Below are 21,481 nucleotides of genomic sequence, written 5' to 3' on the forward strand. Positions count from 1 at the left end.
ACTTTTGTTTGTTGGAAGATTTTTAATCACAGTTTCAATTTCAGTACTTGTGATTGGTCTGTTCATATTTTTTCCTGGTTCAGTCTTGGAAGGTTTTAGCTTTCTAAGAATTCGTCCGTTTCTTCTGGGTTGTCCATTTTATTGGCGTATAGTTGCTTGTAGTCGTCTCTTATGATCCTTTGTATCTCTGTTGTTACTTCTCCTTTTTCATTTCTAATTTTGTTGATTTGAATCCTCTCCCTCTTTTCCTTGATGAGTCTGGCTAAAGGTTTACCAATTTTGTTTACCTTCTCAAAGAACCAGCTTTTAGTTTCATTGATCTTTGCTATTGTTTTCTTTGTCTCTATTTCATTTATTTCTGCTCTGATCTTTATGATTTCTTTCCTTCTACTAACTTTGGGTTTTGTTTTGTCTTCTTTCTCTAGTTGCTTTAGATGTAATGAGAGGTTATTTGAGATTTTTCTTATTTCTTAAGGTAGAATTGTATTGCTGTAAACTTTCCTCTTAGAATTGCTTTGACTGCATCCCATAAGTTTTGGATTGTCGTGTTTTCATTGTCATTTGTCTCTAGGTATTTTTTGATTTCCTCATTGATTTCTTCAGTGATCCATTGATTATTTGGTAACATATTTTTTAGCCTCCATATGTTTGTGTTTTATACAGTTTTTTTCCTGTAATTGGTTTCTAATCTCATAGTGTTGTGGTCAGAAAAGAAGCTTGATACTTCTAAATGCTTAAAGATAAGGGTTATCTTTGAAATCTGCCACTGCAGCTTTTGTACAACTCTACATGTGTAAGTGTCCACCAAACAACACCCACTTATTTTTTTTGTTTTTCTGTACAAGACTTCAGGGCCAAGTTCCATTTGCTTTATTACCATGTCTTTAAGCTTTGGATATTCTTGTTAAATTTGTTTCACCCACTATGTGACTTGTCACCACAAAGACATTTGAAGAGAAAAGGGAACTAAAGTTTTGTTGTATATGCTTAGAGAGCCTGCTCAGACTCTGTATTTACTGTATATTGGAGAGGGAATTGATTCTCAAAGGGTCTCTTCTGACCCCATTCCCCATATCAGTTGGGCTAGGAATCAGGACCAGCTTGGAATCTACCTGAACTTTTCTTTTAGATAGTTAATATCTAAGATACAAGTTTAGTATCTTACATGTATATATTTTACATCCTTATATACATTTAATATTTAATATCTTTAAACTTGAGCATATAAAAGATGAGATGTCAAAAATATACGTTAATGTGATTGGTCCCTGGAGTAGGTGAGAGTATTCTATATCTGTCAGCCTCTTATTTTTGTCCATTTTAGTCATGTTACTCAAAATTTCCATTAACTCCTTCCAGTGTCTCTTTATTTCAGATATGCCACTTGGGACTGTTTCTTGTTATGTTTTTATGTTTATTTATCCCCAGTTTCACAGCAGTGGCATCTTTCTCTCTTTTTTTCTTTTCTTCAGTGACTCTAAAAGAGGTCCTATTTTTAAATGGCATCATCAGAAAACAGATAACATTATGCCCTACTTTATGCACACTACTAGGATTTTAAATACCCTTTCCTGCATTAGTCTTTCTATAGAGCTTAGCATATTAAGTATGTGAAATCTGAAAATACCTTTTTTAATTACAACTTTTATAATTATTAACTTTTAAACTCTTTTATTTTTCTAAGGAAGAGGAGACAGACAATGAAGAAAACTTTATTGATCTCAGCCTTTTGAAGGCCCAGACCTATCGCTTGGTAAGTTACATGGGATACACACAGGACCAACAAGCAGTCAGTACACATATTCTGCTAGAAATTGAAACAAGTAGAAATCATTCTTGGCCATTGCTTTGTGTGTCATTTGAAAAGTAGCTCTCGAAGCTGTTTTTCTATATATACAATATTATAATTATAGCAAATATACAAATCAGAGGGGCAAGTGGGAAAGCCTTCTGTCCATACCATGGAATATCAACTCAGGGCTTCTCATGTAAACTGGAAATAATTGATTTGCCTTATGTTATTTTTTTATTATGGAAAAACATATATATATGTTATTTTTTTATTATGGAAAAACATATATATATATATGTTATGTATATATAATTCAAGTTATTTTCCATTATAATGGGCAGTATTGAATGGTCTTGATTATAGGAAATACTCAAATGGTAATTCTTTGAAATAAAATGGTTTATATTAAGACTGGTATATGGATAGGTAGTCATATGTTGCTTCAAGTCAGTTTTTGCTCTGTTTTAATTAGGAAATAAATCCAGTCTATAAAAGAGAACCCACTCAATGAGATATTTCAAAAGTACATTTGGGATTTTTCTGTTTTCCTATATGTATGTTATATTTCAATAAAGTGATACCTATTGCATGCTCAAAAAAGTACGTATGAAACACAGTCTTATTTGTTCTCTAATTATTCTTATCTCAATTCTACCAACAAGTTTGGATCTAGTTTTGGGTTCCTGTCATGAAGACTTCCTTGGCCACCTCACCCCATGCTAATCTCTTCACTTATCATTCACTGCCTTAGTATTGTTAGTCAGCATTAGTCAGTATTATTAATGATATGTGTGCGTTTTCTGCCCAACTTGAGATGTAATATAACATAACGCTGTGGCTAATTTGACTGAGTGTGTGAGTTGACTTTGAGACTTCCAGTACTTAACTAGCTGTCTGACCTTTGGCAGGTTTCCAACCTTCTTGTGCCTTATCTTCCTCAAATGTAAAATGAGGATAAAAATATTAGCTTTTATGTAGAGTTTTTAAAGATTAAAAGAGTTACTACATCTAAAGCATTTATAATGATGTTTGGCACATAGAAAGTACTTAAAAGGTGTTGGCAAAAACCAAAACCACACCTTCCCCCCACATTCCTTCTCTCAAATCTGACTTGTACAAGCTTCTTGCTAACACGGATAACTATCATTTTTTATATTCTCCATAGTATAACACAGAAGATTCTGAATAAATGCTTCTTAAATGAAAGAATGTATTTTTTGTTGCTCAATTGAAAATTATTTCAGAATAATGTGTTAACATTTAAATCCAAACAGATAAACTCCAGTTGTAACAATACATTTGCACATCACTTTGTAGTTTTCAAAGTCCTTTAAAACACGTTTTTTAGTGACCTTGTAAGGCATTTGAGAAGATGTTATTTTCATTTTACAGATACAAAAACTGAAATTTATCACCTTGGGACAGTTTGATCTTTTAAAAAGCTAATAAATTACAGTGGCTTAATTTGAACTCAGTTTCTCCAGACTCCCAATTCTATTTCTTTTTCTCCTTTACCTTAAAACAAGAGTTCAACAGGGTAGATTCCTATCTTAAGCAAGGACACTGTGGTGCTTGGTGTTCCTGTATGTGTTGAAGATGTGATGACAGAGTTCTAAAGTATGAAGAAAAAAGCATAAGTAGAGATGCATACACCGTTATTCTTAGAAAGAAGCTGATATTTGTACTCTTCATTCTTATGTTGATGATATAAATAGAGGCCGGTAAAGGCCACCTGTAATTCCCTCTGGGCTAAGTAGTTTGAGTATTAGGAAGGAGCAAAGTGATTTAACTTGCCTTTACCATTACGCTAAGTCCCTATTGGTCCTGATTTCAATTTTTCACTTCAATTAAGCTGTGTAAGGATGGGTTTTCCCCCTACGTATGACTTTATAATTATCTAGGTATTAGATCCTTTGGACAATGATTATATAACATATACCTTTTTGAACTAAGACTATGTATAGTTTCATTTTCACAAGAGGAAGAAGTCTGAACACCAGGTGTTTGTGGATGGTCAGCCATGAAGTACTAATGAGGCAGAAAACCCTTTCATATTTAAAAAAATCTGGCAAGTTTATGATGTTGCCCACTAAAGCCATCTGCCTGAGACAGCTGTATCTGACTACAGCTTGCGATGGCTCAGGCTGCTCTTTCCCCAAGACAGAATTGCGCTATAGGTTAGTAACACAGATTTAAGATTTTGTGTTTCATGCAGCATGTGGGCTCACAATGCAGAAGAAATATTATTTTACTAAAGTTGATGTGATGAATTCTGCACTAGAGCAAGAATGATGGATACTATCTAGGAAATTGATGTACTGAATGTATACGTGACTGCCAGCCTAGCAATGTGCAGCTTACAACAGTCCCCCTCTACCTGTGGTTTTGAAACAATAGATGTTTCTCCAGTCATTCTCTAATCCTCCCCATTTTATTGTTCTTCACAGACTTTGGCATTGTATTCATCTGATTTGTTTATTGTCTATCTCAACCAGTAGGATGCAAACTCATCTAGAGCAGAAGCTTCTTTAACTGCTTTTGTACCTGTGCCTGGTGTGTAGAAAGTGCTCAGTACTGAATAATGTTGAATGAATACACACGTGAATGAATGCTATTTTATATTTATAGCTTTATGAGAAAGTATAGTTTAATCTTCATAGAGAAAAGAACTCAGCAATAATTGGGTCCTCTTCTATGTACTGTGTAGGATAATACAGGGAGAAATCTACTTATATTCCTTTCTTTCATTAAATAAAGCAAAGTCTAGGCCCTGAAAAGTGTGCCCTTAAGTATCATGGTGACTCAAGAAGCTGGGTGTACATGAGCATTTTCCTGAGATTTGTGGTAAATGGAGCACGAGAAAAGGTAAATGAAAGAGACATATGTTGCAGATTGTGTTCTCTGGAAGTGGACACTGAGACAGAGTTTGGGATGCAAGATGTTCATGGTGAAAGGCCGGGGTGAGAAGTGTTGCCTGCTGGGCCGGTCGCTGGAGGCGGTCTGCCCTGGGAAGGACGCGGCCCCAGGTAAGGTGGCTCTGCAGGTGGGACAGAGCCCGAGGGAGCTGACAGCTGGAAGCCGGCTGCTGGCCACCTTGCCCGCAACTGAGCGCAAGTCCTTCCTTGAAGGGAGACCCTAGAGGTCTAGCTTCCTGACTCCCACTGCATAATTGAAGCCTGTAACCGCTAATTTGAAGAATTTGTGAAGAGATGCTGTGTGCCCATTGACTAAACTTTAAGATGTCTGCCTAATCAGACTGTAACGCAGCAGCAGTATTTCATGAGCACTGAAACCGGTGTTCTAAGAAAATGGCGCTTCCTATCAATCACGAACGCTTATAGTGATTGTTTGGCACTGGTTTGTTGGGAAGCAGGTGTTTTTCAGAATAGTTATTTACTTTGAGGTTTAAAAGTATTTTAAAGCCATTTTTGCTGTGATTTCTTCCTCCAATTCTGTTACCCCATTGTGGTTTGACCAATAATACAGGCATACCTCATCTTGTGGCGCTTCACTTTATTGTGCTTTGCAGATACTGCATTTTTTACAAATTGAAGGTTTGTGGCAACCCTGCATCAAGCAAGTCTACTGGTGCCATTTTTCCAACAGTATTTGCTCACTGTGTCTCTGTGTCACATTTTGATAATTCTCGAAATGTTTCAAATTGTTTTCAAGTGTTTCAAAATGTTTGTCATTGTCGTTATATTTGTTACAGCAATTTGTGATCAGTGATCTTTAATGTTACTGCTGCAGCTTGCTAAGGGCTCAGATGATGGTTAACATTTTTAATGATAAAATATTTTAAATTAGCACATACCTTATGTTTTTAGACATAATGCTATTGCACACTTAATAGACTACAGTGTATTGTAAATACATCTTTTATATGCACTGGGAAACCAAAAAAATTGCGTGACTTGCTTCTTTATTGTGGTATTTACTTTATTGAGGTGGTCTGGAACCAAACCTGCAATATCTCTGAGGTATGCCTGTACTTTGCAAGATAATAACTTCTGCAATTAGTGAAGGATTGCTTTATTTTTCCAGAGTTTGATTTGCAGGTTAGTTATTGAAATTTTGAATTTTTTTTTAGAAAGAAAAAAATATGGATGGATATTAGTCTTTGAAGCTAGCCCACAAAGTTCTACACTCTTTCTGTCCCTCTGATTTCTGAATGGTCTTGAAATCTGAAATTGAGCGGAAGCGTCCCTGAGAGTGGCCGTGGTGGGAGGGACACTGGTGTGGAATTAAAGCTCTGACAGTTGGGCAGAGCCTGTGAGGGTTAGGGGTGCGGTAGAATGTTCTGAGATGTGAGGGGTGGGAGCAGGGAAGGAAGGCTCTGGTGGCAAGGTGTTCGGCAGGTGTTCTGGGTCATTTCTGTTTCAAACTTGAGTATGCTGATTGGAAAGTACCTGTATGTTCATGGTAACTGTGCTGTAATTATGAGTGGTCTCTGTAGCTCCCCTCCATTCTGAAGCTCAGTAGAATCACAGCAGTAGTGTTCTGGCAGCATGATGCAGATGTGTCATTCTTCTCCCCCAGTGGAAAAAAAAAAGATGGGAGGGAAGCTGTGTGCTCTCTGAATTCTATTTTTAAATGCCCATCACTTCATTTCAAAACATTTTTTTCAAACATGCCATAGACACCATTCTTACTTGAGATGCTAAATTTGAGGTTTTAGAAACCAAATCCTGAGTTATACAGCATAAAACCAACTATCTCAAAAGGTTTAAACACAATTGGTTTCTAATTACTTAGCAAAAAATTCATTGTACCAAGAATGAGAGAATTTTTAGCTTAAAAAGCAGAAGCTGTAAGGAAGTAAAAATCTGGGCGTAGAATAAAAATCATCATTTCAGTTTTAGTTTAGGATGTCATTGTGGCAAGGCTGCAATATTGTGATCAAAAGGGGGAGAAGATGGATCTACTTCGATTAATATCTTAAATACTTTACATTTTCCTCATTTTACATATGATTTACACTTTACTCTTCAACAAAATGTCCTTTCTTAATACAGGAAAAAAATACCATTCTACAACACAACGTGCCCCATAGGAGGCCCCTGGTTCTGATTCCTGCTCGAGGAAAATGTTTTTTCTTCTCTTTTCCTGAAACATTTGGGTGTGAGTTCTCCTATCTGGGCTCTGACTGTGGGAAGTCTATCGTTGGTGTTTCACAGAAGAAACAATTAAAACGCCACATGTTCGAGTGTGATGGAACACATTGCTGAGTAAATGCTTTTATTTCTCTGGTAGCTAGCCCGTACCACCCCATCAGTTTTACATCTGGAGGTGAATAGGAAATGTAGGTTAGAGAAAAATGCTGTACTCCTCACTGCTCAGAGGAGGCTCAAACAGCAGTCCTTGCTGGGTGTAAAAGAGACTTTTACTTGATCTTTAGTGTAGCTTTTGAACGCACACTTGAAATAGGAAAGATCCTTATTTTCATTCATGGTGTTATTGTGAGCCTAGAAAGAAGTAGGAAGCAAGGACTTTTCAAGGTCCCTTCTAGCTCTGAGTCCATACCTTCAAGGTCAATGCTACAGTGGAAAAGCAGCCTTAGATAAAATCCTGACCACATGTCACTAGCCATGTGGCCATACTGATTTATCCTCTCTGTAACTCAGCTTTCTTATCTGTAAGATGGGGACACAATTCAACCAAGGGTTATTTTAAGATTAATAGAACTTGTGCACCACACCTAGCATGGTGCTGGCCTAGAGTATACATTTGATGCATTTCTTATTTTGTATAATTTTTTACCTCTCCTAGAGACTGGAATTAGTTACAAACATTCTTAGGTGCTGTAGGAGAATAGAAAAAGCCCCAGTCTCTCAATACAAATAAATTTCTAGATCACCATGAGTATTTTTGAATAAAAAGCTTACATAGCATATAAGTTATCAAGAAGGTTGCATTTTGTTGTAAATTAGGAAGCTCTGGTGATAGCATGGCTTTATTTTCATAATCTGTCACGTGAATTATTATTGAAGTCCCACTGGACTCAATCTGCTGTCACGTAGGGTCTCCCCTGCGGAAATGACTAAGGGGAATTTAATGAAAAGTAATACAATGATTTTTTTTCCAGGAATCATTTGAAAGCCGTCCTTTTATAAACGGGTAGGTTGTATTTCCTAAATCAACACTAACAGCCTATATTTATTATGTAATTCAGTATATTAGATGCATACCCAGAATGTGTGCTTTTTTTCAGTCCTCCTCTGCAAACGTACAATCTTTAAATACACCCACCCCCACCCATCCCCCCAACAGTGTTAGTGCTTTGAATATCTGACTGATTCATTTTCATCCAGGACATCTAGTTAGTTACTAAGACCTCTGGATGCTGCCTTTGAAATCTCTCTCATCTTCATCTCCCCACCTCCCTTTTCCAAAATAGTTTTCATCTCGCTCCTCAGTCTTACTTACCAAAACGTGACTTTAGTCAGATCATTCTGAATTCAGTAACTTTTGATGGCTTTTCGTTGCCTTCAGGACAGTTTATACAGATTATAAAGCAATACATTTTTGGTCTGGCTTTCAAAACCCTTAGCAATTTGACAACTGTCCACATAGCCAACTTTATTTTCTTTCACTGGAATAACTTTTCCAGGTTAAGTTAAAGAGGACCTCTCGTAGGTTTTGAAACACCTCAGGAGTATATCTGCTCTCATCCTATCCTCTCTTCCTTTGTCTCTTACCCAAAATGCCTTCCCATCATCTCTCTACCTGACTCTTCAATGTTCAAGGTTCAGCTCAAATTCTGCCTTCTTAGTGATACCTTCCCTTCTAACCCAGCCCCATTTAATCCTATGATCCACAAATGTACAACCCACAAATCGTCATAAAACACAACTAGCATGTTCTTTTATGAGGATTTTTTATCATTTTATTCACTGTCCCTGGAGTAGCACAGTACCTGGTATACAGTAGGTACTAAATAAAGTTTGGTGGGCTAAGTTATTTTACCTTGTTTGTAACTTTACTTTGCCTCCCCTCTGGCTTAAAGGACAAAATTCACATTCCTCAGCCTGTCCTCTAAGGTCTTTCACAATATATTCAATATTTTTTGCTCCCCAGTATTCACCTTTTTAAGCCCCTCGTCTCTCTTCTCGTGTGATCTTCACAAGCTGTGTTCATTCAATATTTCATATTTTGGCTTATGATGCCTTCCTGGCTATATAAACCCTTGGCTTGCCTTTTCTGCCTGTTTACATCCCAAACTTCCTTGTAAAGTTAAACTTAAATCTCACCATCGCCATTAAAACGCACTTCTCTCTCTTATTCCAACTCCTGAAGCATTTACCACCTGTACCAGCTAGTTTTTGGAAGTTAATCAAACATATATTTTTACTTGTTTTTATTGAAAAAAACTTTATTGTTTTTAAAAGGGAAGTATATTCATTGGTTTTTTTTTTTTAATGAAAGCACAAAAGAGTACAAAGAAAAAATTTCTTCAAATCTCAGCTCCCGGATATAAACATTATATCCCTTTATGCATAATTGCCCTGAGGTCATGTAAGATGCTAACATTTAATGAATCTGGATGAAAGGTATATGGGAATTCTTTGTGCTACTTGTGTAATTTTTTGTGTAAGTCTGAAAAAAATTATACTGACACAAAAATAGATTAATGAAGTAGTGCAGAGTTCATAAAATAATCCACATATACAGTTATATTAGTATATGAAGCAATGCAAATCAATCAGGAAAACTATTCAATTAAATGGTGATAGGATAACAGGCTATTCATTTGGAGAAAAAAGATGGACTCCTCCCTCATATCTTACACCCAAATAAACCTCACATGGATCAACAAATTAAAAAATGATGAGGCACAAAAATATGAGTGGCAAGTGTAATATTCATGGGTTGAAATAGGCATGATAAAGCATGGCAAGGAAACTAAAAACCATAAAGGAAAAATACTAATAAATCTGAACGCATAAAAATTAAAACCTTATATATGGAGGGGTGGGGAACACCATAAAGTTAAAAAACAAGTAATAAACTGGGCGGATATAGTTGTTACCTATATGACAAAGGATTGATAGGCGTACAGTAAGGTGTTTCAGAGCTTGTGCTCTAGGGTAACATTGCCTGGGCCCTGCCACTTACTAATGATGTGACATTGGGAAAATTACCTAACTGCTCTCTACCTCATTTTTCTCATTCGAAAAAAATAGGAATAAGTCTCCTTTGATTCATGGTGTTATTACTGGGCACTTAACCCATATGTAAAGGTATCTAGTACCAAGCGTGGCATGTAATAATGATAATTATAGCTGCTAACATATATTGAGGGCTTACTACGTACCAAGTATTGTGAAAGCCTTTCAAATACATCATTTAATTTAATCACCATATCAACCCTTCCAATGAGGAGAGGGTACTATTATTATTCCCATTTTACAGATGGGAACCCTGAGGTTTAATGACAGCTAGTAAGTGATGAAGCGGGGGTTTGACCAGAGACGGCATTCCTGATTTCATCCACTTAACATTTACATCATGCTGTGGTGATTCTCAAGACAACTTAGTTCCCTTTTCCCTGAGTCCTGGGAATATTTACTCTTGACAGTTAAGTGGACTTTCATGTTCCTCTCAGTAAGTACATGAATCGAGTTCTTCAGATGTATTTGAGCACTGATATATCCATGTGGTTACAATCTCAAAAGAAACCTTATAGAAATTTGTTCCATTAAAAAGTTAGACTTATTTCACCCTCTACAACAGCAGTCCCCAGCCTTTTTGGCACTAGGGACCGGTTTCATGGAAGACAATTTTTCCACAGACCGGGAGCGGGGGTGGGATGGCTTCGGGATGATTCAAGTGCGTTACATTTATTGTGCACTTTATTTCTCTTATTATCACATTGTAATATGTAATGAAATAATTATACAACTCACCATAATGCAGAATCAGTGGGAGCCCTGAGCTTGTTTTCCTGCAACTGGATGGTCCCATCTGGGGGTGATGGGAGACAGTGACACCCGAGGTGTGTTGCTTATGTCCAGTTTACTCCGTGATCTCGTTTTGGTTGCTGTCACTGCAGAAAACCCTGCTTCACAAAGATAGGGTGTTGGGAACGGAAGCAGGCTTTTCAGTGCTTTTGTGGCAATCTCAGGATACTCCGCCTTGACTTTAATCCAGAATGTATGGAGATTTGAAGTTGTCTCAAACAAACTTTTAAGGCCACAGTCATTTGCGATCTCGAGCAGTTGATCCTCTTCTAGCACGGACAAAGTCAATTGCCACTCACTGGTAGGATTTTGATACGAGTTTGCAAGCAATTGATTTATTATAGTCCCTGTGCAGTCAAACCTCTCTGCTAATGATAATCTGTATTTGCAGCCGCTCCCCAGCGCTAACATCACAGCCTCAGCTCCACCTCAGATCATCAGGCATTAGATTCTCATAAGGAGTGTGCAACCTAGATCCCTCACATGCGCAGTTCACGGTAGGGTTCACGGTCCTATGAGAATCTAGTGCTGCCGATGATCTGACAGGAGGCGGAGCTCAGGTGGTAATGCGAGCAATGAGGAGTGGCTGTAAATACAGATGAAGCTTCACTCACTCACCAGCTGCTCACCTCCTGCTGTGCTGCCTGGTTCCTAACAGGCCACAAATACAGGTGTGCGGCCCGGGGGTTGGGGACCCCTTCTCTTGATATTGACCAAGTATGGTATTTGAGCACTGGTATATCTATGTGGTTGCCATCTCGAAGGAAAGAAGCCTTTTAGAAATTCATGCCATAAAAAGTTAGACTTATTTTGCATACTCTGCAACACCAAGTATAATGTCTACATTAGTTCCTCCAGACATACTTCCAGGGATACTTTCTTTTGGTTTTATTTTGAGAAAATAAAAAGTCAGAGATGGTTTTATCTTAGCACTTAGTGTACCAATGTAGCTAAAGTAGTTAAAGTAGTAGCAAAGGTAGTTTGATGTATTAAATAGAAATAATATAGGAGGTTAAATTGTCATTCAAAAATAATTTCATATTTCCTATTGGAAAATTAAATTTATTTTGTGTTAATTTGGAGAGCTTTCTTTTTACCTTTTTTGATTTGTTGGAGCATAATTTATTCGTCTTGGTTCACATTATAACTTAGAATAAAATTTCTTTTGATAGTCTTAAAATTGAACTTAAGAAAACCTTTTATGAACTTCATATATTTAAAGATAGAGGCTACCATCTATCTATTTCTTTTGATAGATTAGCCGGGGTTTAATTTGGTTATTCAGAACAAATCTGAAGATACTTTTTTTATGGTATTAAACATTTTTTTTCTTCATAGTAATATAGTGTTAAATTATGTAAAACCTAATTTGGAAAGAAAATAATGAACCAAAATCACAATTTGTGCTTCTTTAATCATGAAGAAGAATTGGCTTGTAGGGACATGAAAGGTTTTAACTCTGCCTTAAGTATAGTTTGTTAAAATCATTGGATTTTGATGAACACTCTTGATTGAAATAACTTATCCCTCTATCTAGCTTTATTGATAGATTGTAAGGAAACAGGGACACTAGATATCCTTAGGAGAAACCCTGTTTAATTCATAGTAAGACCGTATATACTATGTTAGCCTTTTGGCCACCTATCATATCTTGAAAAAACAGCAGATGAGGAAAAATGCAAAAAAGGCCTCTGAGCAACCAAAATAAGTATAAACACTTCCATTTAAAAATATTCTATGAAGAGACCTAACCTCACTGCCCCCTGTCCCTGAGTGCCCACTTTTTTCCCCTGTATTCTGACTTTGCCTACGTTCTAACAAGCTTGGTTATTAGGTTTCTAAACCCACAGCAGCCTAGGAGGAGGAAGGGGTACTACAGGCAAGCAGGGAGACAGCCGCAGGTGATCACTGGCATCTTGATAACAGGAAGCTACAGGAACAGTATACAGGCAGAATGTGAGCAACTTTAGTTATCTGGGATCATTTAGTGTGGGATCAGTCGTATCCAGATTTCTCCGCCCTGAGGGCATCATTGTATTACGGAATAGTACATACAATACGAGACATCAGAAAGATGTAAGGGACTTCCCTGGTGGTCCAGTGGTTAAGACTCCATACTCCCAATGCAAGGGGCCTGGGTTTGATCCCCGGTCAGGGAACTAGATCCCGCATGCCGCAACTAAGAGCCCGCACACAGCAACGAAGATCCTGCATGCCGCAACTAAGACCCGCTGCAGCCAAATAAACAAATATTTTTTAAAAATTACAGCCAGTAGGGCTTCCCTGGTGGCACAGTGGTTGGGAGTCCGCCTGCCAGTGCAGGGGACGCGGGTTCATGCCCCGGTCCGGGAGGATCCCACATGTCGCGGAGCAGCTGGGCCCGTGAGCCATGGCTTCTGGGCCTGTGCGTCCGGGGCCTGTGCTCCGCGATGTGAGAGGCCGCAACAGTGAGAGGCCCGCGTACCACAAAAAAAAAAAAAAAAAATGACAGCCAGTAAATGTCAGCATTTACCAGTATCCAGAATCCAGTCTGACAGTGGTGTCTGATCTTCCTAAGAGGTAGGGATTTTGGCTTGGTAATTGTAGACGTAAGCACCTCCACTTATTCTCATTTCATTACTAGTTCGGTGTTGGGATCTTCTAACTCTCCCTTCATCTCCCGTTTTCACCTGGAAGTCTGTGAATCCAGCTTCTGTCCAGGCCCTTACGATCTAGGTCCTCCCAGCAGGCTCCCATCTGAACTTGTGATCTCTCTGTAATGTCTGACATGGGGACTCCATTCCCAAGGAAATGTCTTCTCATTTCCTTGCCTGAGCCTTGAGCTTCACTCTTGGGTCTGCCCATGCAGGCATATATGTTCCCTTTACCAGACGAGGTCTCAGTCAGTGATCAAGGGATGTAGGGTGGCCATAATTAGTCAAGTTTTAGAAATACTGCCTTACGCTATTCCCAGCTTTCTTCTTTATTCCCAATGGGGGGGATGTCTTAACCAGAGCCAACTGCCCAATCTGGCTTGGACCCTTGGGATCAAAAAGATCCTGTAGTACCAGGCTTTTGTTGTTATGGACCTAGCAGAGTTGAAATGACTGGAGTTAACTCTTGCTGACATCAGGAAGTCATAGTCAACATTTCTCTGGCCAGTAACCTGATTAGTCCCTATTCTCTTACCGGGTTTTCCAGTAATGTGTGTGCAGTACCCATTAGGAATAGTTTCTCCCCAAAGAGATAGTTTTAAGTTCTTTGTTTTAAGATGGCAACTCAACAGGTATACCAAAAACATGACCAGTGCTTCCACTGTATATCACCTGTAACAGTTTTCTGTATTAATACTTAATAGGTCCGTCTCTCTCTGTTAATACATTACTCCCCCTACTGGTAGCCGTGGCCTACCTGTAGTCCCCAGAGTTAAGTAAGAGGTTTTGCACTTTGAAAATGTATCAGGTTTTGTAGTCATACTTAGCCTAGTTGACCAGAACAGCTTTGCAGCACTATGCACGCTATCCAATGCAAAGGGGTTTATATATCCTCACATGATCTCCCTTACTGAAATGCAGGGCCTTCTCTTATTACACCCCTATCTTCATAAGACCAACCACAACCAACTATGTATATTTATGTGTGTGTGTGTGTGTGTGTGTGTATAAATACACACACACACAGAGAACACAGTATTTCTTCAGATGCTTAACTATCCCATTAATATTACCTGGGAAAAGGGGAGACTACTTTCTGGAACAGGATTCTGAGCAGGCAAGTAACATTGCATTTTGGGGGGGGGGTTGTATTTCAGGTTCATTTTATTTTTTAAAAAAATTAATTTTATTTATTTTTGGCTGCGTTGGGTCTTCTTTGCTGCGCGAGGGCTTTCTCTATTTGCAGCAAGGAGGGGCTGCTCTTCGTTGTGGTACGCGGGCTTCTCATTGCGGTGTCTTCTCTTGTTGCGGAGCACGGGCTCTAGGCGTGTGGGCTTCAGTAGTTGTGGCACGTGGGCTCAGTAGTTGTGGCTCGCAGGCTATAGAGCGCAGGCTCAGTAGTTGTGCCACACGGGCTTAGTTGCTCTAGGGCATGTGGGATCTTCCCGGACCAGGGCTCCAACCCGTGTCCCCTGCATTGGCAGGCGGATTCTTAACCACTGCGCCACCAGGGAAGTCCCTCAGGTTCATTTTAGAAACAAACTTCTCAGGACTAAGGTGATGGTGACATGGTTCAGATCAAATGTCTTGGTGGCAAGCTGGGGAAAATCATAGGAGAAGATCCCAGGCCTGTTGTCTGTCAGCTTGGCAATGATGTTTGAGCATTGACCTGGTTGTGAGGAAATATTGATATCGTCATCCTGTCCTTTATCTGGTCCAAAAGTAGAGTGCAGAGATCTCCATACAGAGCTCTTGATATAAGGCTGTGCAAGGCAGATGGCCCTCACATCAAGTGTCTTGAGTGGTGGATGACCTGTGAAAGCAAGTTCCTTGACAAATTTTTTAGTGACCGTGTGGACAGTAATTAGCTTGGAAGGATGCTGTGGGAGAAGACACCACAAATATAAAGTATATTTGAATTGCCTCTCAATCAAAAGAAGAAATAGAAGTGACCAAATAAAAATATTTGGAGCCTATGAAATTAAATTTCACTGAAAAAGAAATAAAAATGATCATTTTACATATGAAGAGGCACCCAACCTCAATGATGGTATGGGGAAAATAAATTACAATGCCAGTATAATAGTTTTTATTTCCATTATATTGAAAACTGAAAGTGCCTTTGTAGCATCTCTTGTCATCCTCAGTGGAAACAAGCCCTTTGATGTACTCTTACAGGGAGTATACATGACTAACATCCCTTTTGAGGCAGTTTGTCTCCCCTTTTGCTTCTTCAGGATCTGGGCTTTAGGGGTTCTGTGGGGCTGATGTTTGTGTGATGACTTTTGGTATTTCCTGTGTTCTTGGGCCTCTGGTCAGTCTCCTTCGGGCACTGATAATTTGATTTCCTGGCCCGCGGTCCCCAGGAAGGTCACGGCTTCGGCCGGAGGGGCCCCTCCAGAGCTGGCGGCGCTGCAGCCGTGGGCGGGGGCGGGGTTGGGAGTCGCTCCACCCTCCCATTGGGCTCTGGGGCGGCTCAGCAGCAGTGGAGGGAAGAGATCCTGAGCCAGGAGTTACAGCTCCGCATAAACGCGGGCTCCATTCTGGGCGGCGGGGTTGGGGGGTGGGGCCCCTCTGCCCTTAGTCATTCCGGGAGGGAGGTAGGGAGGCAGGGGCTCCCGGGGAGGGAGCAGTACGGAGCGCCAACCTTCCATGTTCGATCCTTGAACTGACCCTGGGTAGTATGCCTCAAGGTTACGTTAGGGGATGCCTTGGACTGTTATCTTCAGCTCTCCCTTTGGCAGTCTTAGGGTCAGTTCTCATCAGTTTCTTTTTCTTAGGACCAATTATTACCCCCACTAACTAGCCTCAGACTCTTCCTAATAGGCTGTAAACTCTTTGCAGGCAGGGATTAAATCCTTCTATCTCTCCATACCAAGCACAGTGCCTGGATTCTTACCTTGAATGTTGTAGGAGCTTAACAAATGGCTTATTGGTAAATTAATTAATTATAAATGAGACTTCGGGATAACCTGTGTCTTATTGAGCTTCTAATTGTTTCTTCAGCAGCATTAACTGGAAAATGCAGTTTCCCAGGAGCCATGCTTTATCTTCGTTAATGTTGTTTCAGAGAGGAACTTTGTCATGATGATGTAAAATTTTGATTAAATGGAAACAGCAGTTTATTTCTCTTTAACTAATAGCTCCACATAAAATACCATTTGTTATTAGAGAAACAATCGGAAAGGAAAGGTTTTCTCAAAGTATTGTAACCAAGGTGTGGTTAAAATGATTTATACTTCATATGTAGGGCTTGCTCAGTTAATGTATCCACTTATTAGGCATTAGGAAATTCTGAGTGAGGAACAAGGTTATGAAATAGATGTGCAAAGATGGAAGTAGAAAGGGACTGTATAGTTTGAATAAGTTAATGCTGTTCTACCAAGCCTAATGTTCTCTTTTTTTGCCCTTTCTTCATTTAGTAACTAGGCCATTTCCCCCAGTATATTAACTATAGCCTAGGAATGAGTGAAAATTTTTGAGCTGCTACATTAAATCATTTCAGGACATTGGGAGTAGGAATTAGCAAATTATTGCCTGAAGGAACCAAATAATAAGCTAAGAAGGGTAAATGTAACTTACTGAAGTGCCCAATATAAAACCAAACAGTATTATAGCTTATGCACAGGGCTGTCTTGATGTGGTGTTTGATCTCCATGTACTCTACTGTCCGATTCAAACAGAGCCAATACTGACCATTTGCCTTCATGAAAATTAGAAAAATGTGCCCTTCCTTGAGTGAAAATTTTAAGTATGTTATGCACAGCTTGAACAATCTGATGTTCAGGCCTGAAGAAGGTGGGAATGTGGATGGGTACCCTCTCTGGCTTTGTTTGGTGATTTTGGACTCCACCCTCCTGTAAGGAAGGGAAGAAGGGGGGATGGGATGGAGGGGATGATGGGGTTGGGGAAGAGTGGCTCAAGGATTTAATCAGTAGCACTAGTTTCAATTCACCCAAACAGTGGTTCTGTAAGTCAAACTTATTTTTAAATCAGTGACCAGAACACCTGCGTTCTATTAGGAATCATACAGAACTGCTGCTTAAAAGGACGTGCCCCTTTTCAACTCAGTCTGGCTCTGTGCGATTGGGATGTGGAGCTCATAACCCTGGAAGGAGCAAGCCTGTGTATATATCACACACACGCTCCAAATGTCAGCGCTCACATCCCACTGGTAGTGTGTACATCCTCCCACCCCCACTGTCATCCTCATAAGTCTACCCGGTTTTTTATAGAAAATGAGCCAGTCAGAATTGGGCCTCCTAGAGCCAGGGATGGGTACTGGGATGTGCCAGTGAGTGTGCAAGTATATGAACATTAATGAATGTCAGTGTGGAGTTTCATGACTGAGAATTTTCCCTGTGGCTTTAGGTTTCCACTGGGAGACCCAGTATCTCTTCTCATGCCATCACATACATTCTTATATAACTTCACACATGTCTGCTTTGTGAATACTGCCACCCGTCCCCAGCTATGATGCTATTGTGCTACCTTGGATTCAGTTTATATAGGTCTATAGCATTATATTAGGTGCTCAAAATAATACAATGTTTCTATATTTAAATGATCACTTTAATGCTTAAAATAGAATCTTGGACATTTTTCATTTGGAGTTTCCACATTTTACTTTTCTTAAATTAATGCTTGTATTTTTTATACTAACTGAATAAATTCAGACCACATATTGTGAAATGCAAAAAGCATATATTAGTTACCCATTCTCTAATTGCGTGGTTAGAACTGTATAGCCCCCTGAATTTCTGAACAGAAAGCAATATATGCTCCTTTTAAGGCTCTGAGTCTGTTTAGAACTTGCTAATATGAGCTGGGAGGTAGGAGAGAGAGAGAGGTTTTTTCACATCAGCAGTGACCTAGAGACTCAGTCGGGAGTCAGTTCAAAGCCCCTGAAGACCTCAAGCTCCCCCCAAAATTAAATCCCAATATAAGGTTATTCTTGTACTTAGTGTTATACTGGACAAGAAGTATCTTTTAGTGACATAAATTGACAATGAGAATGTAATTTCACCATGAGGTTGTTTATATAGTCTTTTATTTTTAAATGTTGTATTATGGGAAATTGCAAACATATACAGAATTAGAATGAGATAATGAACCCTTATGCAACAGTACCTTGTGTAACAGTTAACCTTTGGTTGATTGTGTTTCCTCTAAAGCCCCTCCCTCCTTTTCTCTTCGCCCCATAGTATTTTAAAGTAAATTTCAGACATTATGTAAATTCACCTGTCAATATTTCAACATTTATCTCTGATTTATAAAGCCTTTTTTTAACGTATCCATCATGCCATTGTCATATCTATAAAATTAATAATAATTCCTTAATATCATCTAATACTCTTCGTATTCAAATTTCCCTAATTGTCTCAAAAACATCTTTTTACAGATTGTTTAAGTTAGAATCCATGTAGGGTTTATACCTTGTATTTGGCTGTTTGTATCTCTCAGGTTTCTTTTTTTCTATATTAATAATTTTTTATATTTTTCTTACTTTTTAAATAATTTTTCAAGGGAGCATAAAAGGAAAAATACTACCAAAATTAATGCATTAAACTTTATCTTTAAATCATTAATTTTTACGTTCTTTATGTTTTCAGATCCATACATACTTAATGCCGAAATGTGGAGGGCTGAGAAAATGGAAAAAAAAAATTTTCCTTTTCTGATTCAAAGACAGGACTGAATTGAGCTTATTACTCAACAGCAGAAAACAAATGCAAGAAAGTCGACCTCTACCCTATTTGAGTTCAAATAGGTCTGCATTAAATCACATTTTTAAGCTATATTATGGTTTGACCTAACCAAAATATCATCTTATAAATACAAAATTTGTAAAGAATGTGCCCTTTACTTCTGGGATCTTATCTTTTTTGTCTTTCAGATTTTGGGTTTGTATTTCAGTACAGTGAATTCAAACTAAGGCAATGTTTTGTTACCAAACATGTGAGTGTTTGCATCTTTTCTACCATTACCAATTAACATACCTAAATGGCTTATTCATTTGACAGTATTCCCATTGAGTTCACTCTGATATCTCAAAAAAATTATTCTTTGCAAAAATAGTTAAATCACATATTTGCTTCTTTTATAAATAGTAACTTTTCTATTCTACCAGGTTGGTGCATCATTTTCTTTCAACATGGATAAGAGGACAGAAAAAAATTTCTTCTGCCGCTGTAATTTTAATACTACCATGCTTGATATAAATTGTGCAGTGCTGCTAAAATGCCTCAAAATTTTACCATTTCTTTTTATAAACTCTCAATCCTGTGATATCTTTCCTTTCTTAGGATATGAACGAGTCTGCCAAACAAGAAGATATTTTGGAATCCACAACAGATGCTGCGGAATGGAATCTAGAAGTGGAACGTGTACTACCACAACTGAAAGTCACGATCAGGACTGACAATAAGGTATAGAAGAGAGAACACATTTTGTTCAGATAGATTTTTATAAGGCCATTTCAGGGTCAAGGGTACTCCCAGTTACAAAAGTGATTTAAGAAGGGATTCAGTTTCCAATGTTTTATTTTAATAGAGATTTAATAAATTGTTGTTGAATGAATAAATAATGTAATATGGCCCACAAAGCAAGGAGTGTATCTTTAAAATGATTTGGAACACATCACATTTCCCTAGGATTAAGGCGTATTTTCTCAATACATTTTGATATATTTTCTTGGCAATCATATTTTGTTTAGGTGAATAGTGAATGAAATTGGAATTCTGTGACTGTATACTAACTGAGTAGAGTTAAAAAATGGTTTAGAACTCTGCTGGTTGACAAAACAGAAGACATCCTGGAAGCTACCTTACATAATCTACTCAGTACACATGATTAAAAGTTTAATATTAAGAACATAATCAAGAAATCATATGCAATAAAGATTTGGGGATTAGGCCAGATGAACTGGCCCATTTAATCAAGTTTCTGCTTACTTTTTTCCTACAATTTATGAGTAAGAACTTCAGAACAAGCTAATAGGTGACTAGACAATACTACTCTTATTAGTATTATAATAATCTCTATAAAAGGGGCTAGAGAGACATCTAGGTAAAAAAAATTCAAGGATTTTTATCCTTGGAGGCTAGAGACAAGCCCCAGAATTATGGAACAAGGTTCTAGGGAAACTTGTCACTCTACAAATGTGGTTGTATGTCTGCTCCCCAAAGTAGCAGCTATACAAAGATTGCTGTTTTCAGTGCCTTGGAAGCTAATTCATACTTCAATTGCCTGGATTTGGGCATGTAGAACTGTATCCTAGAGAAGCTAAGAAGTAGCCTAGACTCTTAGGGCAGTCCTAAAATAAGATAAGGACAACAGAGGTCTTCCTGGACTGTGAACAGCTGTGGAACAAGCTTTATCTGGAGTAAGTGGGCAAATCCTACAGCCTGTTTACAATATATTTACCCAATCATTATGGAGGACAGCTATTATTTGAGTACATTGGGGGTAAATTCTCTGTTTATGTATCTCTCATATGTAAATACATATTAATAAGAATTTCTTTCCTGATTTGATCTCTGCTGGAAGTCATAATTTTCAAAAATGGAATTTTTTTGTGAAAATGTAATTTCTGATTCTTTAGTTTTGTCAGAACAAATTTTCTTCATACAATTAAACATCACTATTATTGCGACTGTAGTTAGAACAACATGTTAAAATAATTGTGTAGTTGGGAACTCTCAAGTACATCTTAGTCCCGTGAGGAAGCAAGTTTAATTTGTTTACTTTCAAGATAAGTAAACTCTTGAAATCAAACATCTCACTTAAAATCTAATAGGATCACACGAGTGTGTGTTTTTTTTAAGAACTGTCATTGATCTCCACATAGAAGTAACTGAATAAAGAAAGAGAGAATATAAATGTAACTGCTAACCTATACAGTTTTATAAACCAATACTGCAGTAGTCAAAATCCTGGATTCTTAAAGAATCAATGTTCTCCTGATTTGGGGAAGAATTAACTAATTCGGGGTTGGACTCTTAGTCTCATGCCATTCATTACCAGCCTTGACCTTATGAGGATATACTGTGTCATTAATTATACAGTCCATGTTACAGGCAACATTCGAAAATGTC

General features: G+C 38.3%; 1 protein-coding gene across 1 annotated transcript in view; it reads left to right on the plus strand.

Moving 5' to 3' along the window:
- Positions 1 to 21,481, plus strand: part of IFT57 (intraflagellar transport 57) — a 60,031-nt gene that overhangs the window by 14,161 nt on the left and 24,389 nt on the right. The window contains exons 5-6 of the mRNA XM_082654373.1: positions 1,685 to 1,753; positions 19,691 to 19,813. Coding sequence (XP_082510499.1) covers positions 1,685 to 1,753; positions 19,691 to 19,813 — 192 coding nt within the window. The remainder of the gene's footprint in view (positions 1 to 1,684; positions 1,754 to 19,690; positions 19,814 to 21,481) is intronic.

Source organism: Grampus griseus (genome assembly GCF_964374135.1).
Source record: "Grampus griseus genome assembly, chromosome: 5".
In the NCBI taxonomy this organism is placed as follows: Eukaryota; Metazoa; Chordata; class Mammalia; order Artiodactyla; family Delphinidae; genus Grampus; species Grampus griseus.